A 10068-nucleotide genomic window follows, 5' to 3' on the forward strand; every position below is an offset into this window, starting at 1 on the left:
ATAACCAGGCCATATATATATATCAAAACTAGGAGCTTGAATTTTAGGGACAGGCTTCACATTGACCACAAAAGTAAAAGGTTTAAATACTGACCTTTAAAGAAATGAGGAGAGATTGGTTCACATTTAGAAAAATGGGAATTAATGGCAAATCTCTGATATTTTACAGTTATAAGGCAAACCTTTAAGAGCCTCTAGGAGGGGGGATAAGGAAGAGGTCAAGCGTGTACAGAGGGAACTAAAGCAGAAGTTAAGAGGGAGCAAGGACACCTACAGGAGGAAGGTAGAGGACAAGCTGCAAAGGAATAGGGTGAGGGATGTATGGAGCAGCATGAGAGAGATCACTGGCTTCAAACAGGCTGGGGGTGCAACGGAGGGGAACCTGGAGATGGCCAACGAGTTGAACCAGTTTTTTAACAGGTTTGATTCACGGCCCTCTGTGGCTCAACACCCATCGCCCCACAGCCACACGCTCCCTAAGCCTTCACAGCTGCGACTGCCAACACCTCCTCCATCCCCCCACAATCATGGCTGCCTACAACTACAACCCCCAACAACTACTCACCCCCCCATCCCCCACAGCTGTCACTCTCCAACACCTCCGCCATTAACACCTGCAGCACTGACAGCGCTATGAGCACCATCCCCCAGGCCAGGCTGACCATCATGGCTGACCAGGTGAAGAGGGAGCTGAAGAGGCTGCAGCAGGGTAAGGCCACAGGACCAGATAATGTCTGTCCCAGAGTTCTGAGGGCTTGTGCGGATCAGCTGAGCAGAGTGCTCCAGCGACTGTTCAACCTGAGCCTGTGCTTGGAGAAAGTCCCTGTGCTCTGGAAGACATCATGCCTGGTCCTGGTACCAAAGAAAGGGCGCCCCTCTGTCCTCAATGACTACAGACCAGTTGCGCTGACTTCTCACGTCATGAAGGCACTGGAGAGGCTGGTCTTATCCCACCTGAGACCCCTGGTTAGTTCATCACTGGACACCCTACAGTTTGCCTACCAGCCCAATGTTGGTGTGAAGGATGCAATCATCTATATGCTGCAAAGGGCCTACTCACACCTGGACAAGGCTGGCAACACTGTTTTTCGACTTCTCCAGTGCCTTCAATATTATCCAGCCCTTACTTCTAAGGAGGAAGCTGGAGGAGATGCAAGTCAGTGCCACCATGATCTCGTGGATCACTGACTATCTGACAGGCAGACCACTGTCTGTGAGACTTCAGAACTGTGGGTCTGAACAGGTAGGAAGTAACACAGGGGCTCCTCAGGGGACGGTTCTTTCTCCATTCCTTTTCACCCTCTATACTTCGGACTTTAAATACAACTCAAAGTCATGCCACCTGCAGAAGTTCTCAGATGACTCTGCAATTGTGGGATGTATCAAGGGTGGGCAGGAGGAAGAGTACAGAGGACTGGTCAGCAGCTTTGTGGAGTGGTGTGGGGAGAACCACCTGCAATTGAATGTAACAAAGACGAAGGAACTGGTGGTAGATTTCAGGAGGAAAAGGGTCAAACCTACTCCTGTCTACATCCATGGGAGTGGCGTGGAGATGGTGGACTCGTACAAGTACCTGGATTGCACATCAACGATAGACTGGAATGGTCTAAGAACATCGAGGCCATCTACTGTACAAGAAGGGTCAGAGCCGACTTTACTTCTTGAGGAGGCTCAGGTCCTTCAATGTATGTAGTAAGATGCTACATATGTTCTATCACTCGGTGGTGGTGAGCGCCATTTTCTACGCGGTGGTATGCTGGGGCTCTGGGATTAGAGCAGTGGATTCTAACAGGCTGAACAAGCTCATCAGAAGAGCAAGCTCTGTCATTGGGTCTGGCCTGGACCCCCTGGAGGTAGTGGCTGAGAGGACAATGGTGTCCAAACCAGAGGCCATCATGGACAATGTCTCCCATCCCCTCTATGACATGCTTGTAGAAATGAAGAGCACGTTCAGCAATAGACTGATCCATCCATGGTGCGACAGGGAGCGCTACAGGAGGTCATTCTTGCCTTCTGCCATAAGACTGTACAACGCATCCACCTTGCGTCTGGGCAGAGGCAACATTGACAGTGACCTGTTTCTGGACTGAACAGTAAACTGTTACATCTGTTATTTTTCCCATTCACAACCGTTTTTGTGCAATATATGCCAGGAACCTGTGCAATACATTTATATTTATATTGTGCAATACAACTTTTTTGTGTAGTTCTGTTCTGTTCTTTGTGTGTTCTGGACTGTGAGTAACTCTTTGTAGTGCAATTCTAACTGTACTGATATATATTGTATTATTATTATTATTGTATCATCCGTTACACTGTTGTTGTGTTGTCTGTGTTAAGCTGCTGTTGCACTGCAATTTCCCTCACGGGATCAATAAAGTATCTGATTAATGTAGTCTGAGGTTTGGAGTAGAAAATAGGGATTCCAGAGATTGCAGAGTATACATTTTAATTTGTTAGTAAAGCAACAACAGCTCTTTCTTAAAAGAATTTAAAATACAGCAACAGGTCTTGCCTAAGCCTTGAGATTAGAAGATCTCACTGGCATGTTTTACAAGTGTCTGATCTTCATATCCAGGTTATGGGTCCAGGTGTGTCTTACTGAGTCAGTAGTGGCAGTGAAGAAATAAGTACAGTTCCGAGGTAAAACAGACACCATGCTGGCTGTGGTTAGGAAAAAAGTCACATATACACCATTGTCCAAATGTTGCAGGTTATCGTTGTTTAAACTGTTATATGTCCCACAGAGACAAAAGGAAAATTTGCAGTTTACTGCCTTAGAGCTTTCTCATGTTTCTGACTAGCTTTCTCGTGTATTGCCTCTGCAGAAAAATGATTCCTTATGACAGATAACTTACAATATTAAATTAGTTTCACAGAAAATAAATACAAATATTTGTCTTTCTTGAGGTGTTTTTGTATGTGATAAGATTAAAAGTTTTATTTTCCTGGTATCACAAATTTTTAAATGTTAAAACTGATGTTTGAAGTTACTAATGTATGTTTTCTGCTGTTTGTGTCCATTGTATAAGAGCCTCAAGAGCAATTCTTGTTTTGTTGCATGTTTAACATATATGTTGCAACTAAATTCACTTAAGGTACAAATGCAAAAAAATAATATTGTAATGGAGGTGTCCTGGGAATTGTCAGTACTGTTTTAAATGACCCTGACTAACTATGCGAATGATTAGCATATTATATACTGAAAGTAGTTCAAGCAGGTAGCTGCATCAGCATGCGTAGGCTGCAAAAGAACAAGTAAAGGTTTATTCCATGCTGAAAAGAGAAGAAAAGAAACAGTTTCGGCTGATGAGCCTTCTTCGGGTGTGAGAAAGAGAGGGAAGTCAGCAGCAAATAAAGCATGGGAGAACAAAAGCTGGGAATGGAGAGGAGGCGGGAGCAGCAGAGAAGCAAAGTGGGCACTCTGGGGGTCAAGAGAGGTGAAGAGAGGTGTGAAGTCAAAACCTGCAAATGAGTAGAGAGGATTAAAAGAAAATAAATCTGTCATTGAGAGAAGTGGGAAGGTGTGATACTAGTTTAAGGATAATTTTAGTTTCAGATGTCTTTCTGCAATAGAAGTTGAGAAACCCCTCTTTGAGAATGCAGAGGGAGAGATCAATATGATCATGGCCATTCGAGGTGAAATGAGAAACTATGGGTTTGGAGAGATCTTTGATCCTCACAGCCCTGACATGTTCTCTTAAGCAGTCTCCTAGTCTCCTTCCTGTTTTCCCAATGTAGATAGCTGGGCATTTTCTGCAAGAGATGCAGTCATGATGTCATCTGAGTGATCTGGAATTGTCCAGAGGGGCCTTGAATGAGTGTGGTATTGGATATATATTTACAAGTGACGCAGCAAGTTCTGTTGCAGAAGAAAATGCCTGGAGTGGTTGATGCTGCGGCCGGTCAAGGGAGCTGTGAACAAGAAGGTTATGCAGATTAGGTTGTCGATAATATGAGGTGATTCACACAGCTGAGAAACCTGAACCAAGTAATTATAGGCCTATAAACCTGACTTATGTTAGAACTAGAGGATCAGCTATATGGAAATCAGATTTTAGGGAATAATCAGCATGAATTTAGAAAAGCTAGATTTTGCCTACTTTTTACAGTTCTTTAAACAGGCAACAACAATAATATATACATATAGAGTAAAGGATATGGTGTTTTTAGATTTTCAGAAGGCTTCTGGTAAAAAATTAATTCACATTTTCAAAGTGATAGGCATTCAGGGAAATATGAGTGCTTGGACTGAGGATTGGTTAATAAATATAAATCAGAGTACAGATAAGGAGTGAATGTTCAAATTGGGGTGATCGTATCAGTGGAATACCACAAGGATCTATACTAGGGCCACTGCAAACTAGTGAAGTTTGTAGATGATATATTACAGGGATTCGCAAACACTGTAGAAACAGGAACTGGTGTTCAAAAATATTTGGATGAAATTCAAAACACATACCTATAGCATGTGATCTTCACACGTAGATAACTGCAGGAATTTGCATGTATGTAGAAAAATAGAAACCATGAATACTATGTAAATGTACAACAGTACACATATGATTAAGATTTTAGTTATTTTAACATAATATTTGGCAGACAGCCAGTTGTACAGTATTTGTATAGCCTTAAAGGAACATATCCCTATTACATCACTTTTAAAACACAGGTCTGAAATTGCCCACTCAAAGGGCATAGTACCATCTTGGAGGTGCTGGAGGTCTGAAATTTCAAAAATTTGGCAAGACACAGAACATTATGCAACAACAGCACTCTTTATGATTTTTGTGTTTTACATTAGATACATCTTGCATGTTTCCTATTTTCCCCACAGAAACCATGTAACATGCTTTGGAAATGTTCCGTTATAAAATGGCTGTTATATACATAAAAGGACCTTTTTAGGTAACAAACAAGTATGACACAACAAAAACATCTTTCATATTCAAACTACAATGTGATGTCATTAAATTTAAAAACATTGAAATATTCAAAAATGTTTTCCTAATAGCCAATACCCAGCTTCTTTTTACAGATGCGATCTCACAAAAGGTAAGCTTTCAAATATATTCTCTTTTTCTACAACTCATCATGCTTGTATGTAAATTCTCTAGCAGATATGTATCCATCACTATCTTCATCTTCCTTCTGGAAAATATCTTCAACCATCACTTCATGTTGGGTGTCATTGGGGGAATAGCCATGCCTTTCAAATTCTTTCTTCAAATACTCTTTGACCTGGAAACATCGAGCAGCACAACTACATTACCAAACATTTGTTACTCAGCATTACACACAATATAAAAGATGCAAATTCTAAGTTATATGTTCTAGAAATGTCAATTTCCACAAGTTCATTTTATATAACATACCTACCGAAGCTGGAATCAAAAACTGTTTTAAGACCCTCCAGCAATGACACCTATATCCACTTGGTAGAAAAAATATACTGCCATGCTCTTGTGACACCCCCACTTGGACATCTATTCATCATTTCATATAACGGAAAACCTACAATGCCTGAAAGGAGCATTAACACTGCATGGAGGAGCAGCACATCGCTCAGCGATGTCACTGCTAGCCTGCTAGTGCCAAGAAAGCTGAAGGAGTCAACACTGCAAAAACCCAAAACAAAATTGTCCGACTAATTTTATTCCCACCCTAACTGCACTAAGCCATTTGTGTGACACTACTACAGAACTCCAGTTGCATTTGGCTCATGTCATTTGTGACTGATGTGGCATAGAACACCTTCTTATTATAAACCTCTTTAATCTGTCTTTATAGAGAGCGGTGGCGGAGTGACCGAGGGGGGGTTGGGGGCGGAGCGGTAGCTCTGTGGCTAAGGATCTGCGCCTGTGGCTGAAAGGTTGCCAGTTCAAATCCTGCAGCCGGCAGAGGAATCCTACTCCGTTGGGCTCCTGAGCAAGGCCCTTAACCCCAGCTGCTCCAGGGGCGCTGTACAATGGCTGACCCTGCGCTCTGACCCCAAGCTTCTCTCCCTGTCTGTGTGTCTCATGGAGAGCAAGCTAGGGTATGCAAAAAGACAAATTCCTAATGCAAGAAATTGTATACGGCCATAAAGTGATCTTATCTCTCTCTTATACTGTTACATCAACCATTCAATGACTTTAGGCTAAAGAGCGTTCTCTTAATCTTGTTCATAGTCCTCAGTGCTGTGTTTTACTTGAGAATCATAAAATTTTATTTGCTTGGTTGGAAACTGCACTTATTTTAGTATTGACCTTATTTTATTTAGATGTTATCTCTTTGAGAGAAGGCATGTTATCTCTATAAAAATGCATAGATCTGTTACTAGGTTAGTCTCCTAGTCGCCTGTGACTCACTTTACTGAAACTTGACTTTACATAAACTTCCCACAGGTCCCATAATAAAATGTTAAAATCACAGAAGCTTTACATTACATAAGGTAGTTACATTAGACTAGGTAATTCTCTCTCCCCAATGTTTCATTTATTATTTACTGTACGTTTCTAAGTGTTGGTTATATTTGGTATTTAATTATTTCAGTAATAAAAATGAAAGACCACAATTAAACAACCTTTCAATGATACCAAGGTGCAATATATACACACCTCCAACTTAGAGAGCTTCCAATCATCATTAAGGTCCATTTCCTGGAATGATTCATGAGACCTGGGTCCATTTCTGATCTCTATTAATTCAATATCAAATATCAGTGTACTCTCAGGAGGTATTTTTCCTAGAAAAAAAGGCAAGAGGAAACAGATTTCATGTGATGCTGAAGCTTGTGGAATCACAGTTTACAGAAGAAACAAAACTTAGAGTCTTAATGTTTTCTATTTTTTAAACAATAGAAATACTTTTTACATAACTGTTAAGCATATTCTATAGAAGAAGTTAGTAGTTAAATAACTAAAATATAATACTATGTACTACACAAGCATAGCTTTATGATATTTTTCATTCCTTTTAAAAAGTATTAATTTAGAAGAAAAAGAGACAAGTGGGCTCTGCTGCTGGTTTTACTTTAAGTTGCAGTAAGCTAAAGCAAAATAAAAAGCTTTAACAAACATTTTCCTTTCAGAAGGACAACCAACGCAATCATGCACAAAGTACGTCCAAGTTTAAAAAATGTTACTTTGACATTCAAAGCAAAGATTTAGTGCCATCTAAAGTTTACATGCCACTTATTTTTCTAGGCTTACCAGTGTGGTGAAAGGTACTACACAGAATGCATTTGGCAGCATGCATATCTTGACTCAGCATGCTGTTACTAAATACTGTAGCTAGGTGCCTAAAGGTGAGTAACAAAAAGTTGTTAGTAACATCAGGGTTAACTAATTCAATTTAAAAATGAGACACTAAAAAGAAGCTGTGGGTACAGGTTAAAATGTTTGAAACAGACAATTTCAGACATTTTAAAAGTGAAAATAAATTGAAACAGCAAACACCATTTAGTCTTTTCGACTACCCCCCATTTTATGTCTAAATAATAAAAAATAAATTTCCAATTTATTGTATCCTCTGCTGGCACCTATAGCTTTTGCCATCTGCATTTCTTAAAATGTCTGTATCGTTCAATAGGTTTATTAAAATTTTATTATTTTATTAAGACAATGAAGTTACAAATCATATAACCAACCATCAGATTCTAACTTGTGAAATCTGGCAGCCTGGAAGTGATCAGGTGAAGCACATTATCATAGATCGTTCAGGTGGGTAGCTGCGTCAGCATGCGTAAGCTGCAAATGAACAAGTAATAGGTTTATTCCATGCTGAAAAGAGAAGAAAGAAAACACAACGTTTTCGGAAATGGAGCCTTCTTCAGGTGTGAGCACACCTTCTTCAGATGTGTTTTCGTTGTGTTTTCTTTCTTCTCTTTTCAGCATGGAATAAACCTATTACTTGTTCATTATCATAGATGCCTACTATGAAAACAGTTACAACAGTTACATATTATTATTATTATTATTATTATTTTGGAAAGGGTTTGTTGACTTTCTATAGGCACTTAAGAAGGCACACCTGAAGAAGGCTCCACGGCCGAAACGTTGTGTTTTCTTTCTTCTCTTTTCAGCATGAAATAAACCTATTACTTGTTCATTATCATAGATGCCTACTATGAAAACAGTTACATACACCATATACAGTGCCTATAGAAAGTCTACAGTTCTGTAAAGAGGAATAGGCAAACACTGTGAAACCAAGGTGTGCAAAGGAACAAGAAAAGGTTTATTCCATGCTGAAAAGATAAAGAAATGTTTGTTGTGTTTTTCTTTACTTTTCTGAATGGAATAAACTTTTACGTGCTCCTTTGCAGCCTACGCATGCTGTTGCAGCTACCCACTAGCAAATCTACTTATGCTATATTGGTACAGACCTATCCAAAGAGAATTATATCTATAATTCAAGGAAAAGGTACTCCTACCAAGTACCCAGAGGTGTGTACATGCATCTAACTCTGTTTTCTAGTTTTCATTTGTAATTACTTTTCAGAATATTTAAACGTTTTCTTCACCTGCAGGTTGTGTTACAATGTGTAAATAAAGGTTAAATCAATTTTGATTAATATATTTTAATTTCAGGTTAAGCCACAAAATGTGTTATTTTGGAAAGGGTTTGTTGACTTTCTATAGGCACTTAAGAAGTTTTAGAAATAGTGGTCGATAAGAACTGCTGTAGTTATTTTGATTTTTTAAGTACAGCACCTTCAAAAGTATTCAACCTCTTTCAGTTGTGTACCATTTCTAAGTGAATATTTTCATCAAGACCTGAATGACCAAACTGAACATTTGTAGTTGTGAAAGACGTTAAATGCCAGCAATAACTGCAAACTACCTTTTCCCTCTTTTCCATAGGCAAGGGCTGGTGGCACAGTCAGTTTCCTTTTCTCTCCTGTACACATGCCCTGCAGGCCTTTATCCCAGCCTTTGATAACTTCCTTTATTCCAAGAGTAAACCAAACAGGATGCTTATCGCCAAGTGTGCGGCTGAGAAAACAAAACTTTGTTAAATGTTTCTGAACTAATGTTGCCATTCTGCAAATGGCAACATGGCTATTTGCAAAATGGCAAAATTGAACATATTTAATTTCATGTAGATGTAAGGTAAAACTAGAGAGGGCTGCCCTGCACTGTACAAACCAGACTGTTACGATAAACTGTGGCAAAGGACTAAATACAAAATGGAACGACTAGCTCACACAGTTTAGCCTTATAAAAAGCAGGAGAATAACACTAACCCCAAAAGAACTGAGAGAAAAGTGGACAGTCCTAAGGTTTAGAGGAAATCAGTTTAAAAAGTCATCGATAAAAGGAATTCAGTAAGAGTCCCTGACTCTTTATATGCATTGTGCAAACTTTACCTCGAAAAACTAAACTTGGAAGATCAATTTGTATTACGTTTTAACTGACCCGTTTTTCTATCCAGGATTTAGATATTTTCTAAATTGTAATACACGCTGATAAAGTGACTTTCGTGGGGTGTTTTTTAACTGATCGCAAAACTAACACGTCAACAGAAGTTAAAACAAATATTCCATAATACAGTGTTCAAATTTGTATGCACAATCACCCCTGCCCTTTGCAATTTTCCCCAAAGTATTCACCTGGAGTGGAACATTGTCCCGTTGCTCTCCAAAAACCCTTCGTAATGTATCAGCAGCATGTCCCCAAATTTTGTCTTTCGGTGACAGATAAAAGGCTTGTGAAGAACCTCTATTTTCACCTCTGGTTCCGGCAACTTCGCCCCGCTTACGTACAATAATAAAGACGAACATAACCAATTAATAACTGCTAACAACATTTTTTAAAATGAAATCCTATACAAGACCACACTAATACTGAGGGATAAACTATCTATACAACACTAAAACATGTGGAACAACTAAGTTGCTCATATGCAACCACACACACGCATACGTGGCAAACACAATTCTTTTTTTCTATAAACACCAACACACTCAGCACCTTCCCCCACTGTTGATTGGTGAGATCTGGTAAAAGAGCACTGCCTCTCCTTGTACTTTCGACCCTTATTGGAAGCACCCTCTCCTGCCTTTTTCTAACCACACCCACAACA

General features: G+C 39.5%; 1 protein-coding gene across 2 annotated transcripts; it reads right to left on the reverse strand.

Annotated features, from left to right (window-relative positions):
* Positions 1-4759: 4759 nt before the first annotated feature.
* fkbp14 (FKBP prolyl isomerase 14) lies at positions 4760-10040 on the reverse strand. Of its 2 annotated transcripts, XM_088929772.1 has the most exons (5): positions 9957-10040; positions 9596-9739; positions 8827-8978; positions 6600-6727; positions 4760-5241 (listed from the first exon to the last, which is right to left on the reverse strand). In XM_088929772.1, the coding sequence occupies exons 2-5, from the start codon at positions 9652-9654 to the stop codon at positions 5083-5085; spliced, it is 498 nt and encodes a 165-aa protein (XP_088785898.1). In that variant the 5' UTR covers positions 9655-9739; positions 9957-10040; the 3' UTR covers positions 4760-5082. The 2 variants fall into 2 exon arrangements, with proteins under 2 accessions (XP_088785898.1, XP_088785897.1); XM_088929771.1 differs by lacking the exon at positions 9957-10040 and having other exon boundaries at positions 9596-9924.
* Between the last annotated feature and the right edge of the window lie 28 nt (positions 10041-10068).

The sequence above is a fragment of the Atractosteus spatula genome, chromosome 12 (assembly GCF_055471065.1).
Source record: "Atractosteus spatula isolate fAtrSpa1 chromosome 12, fAtrSpa1.hap1, whole genome shotgun sequence".
NCBI lineage: Eukaryota > Metazoa > Chordata > Actinopteri > Semionotiformes > Lepisosteidae > Atractosteus > Atractosteus spatula.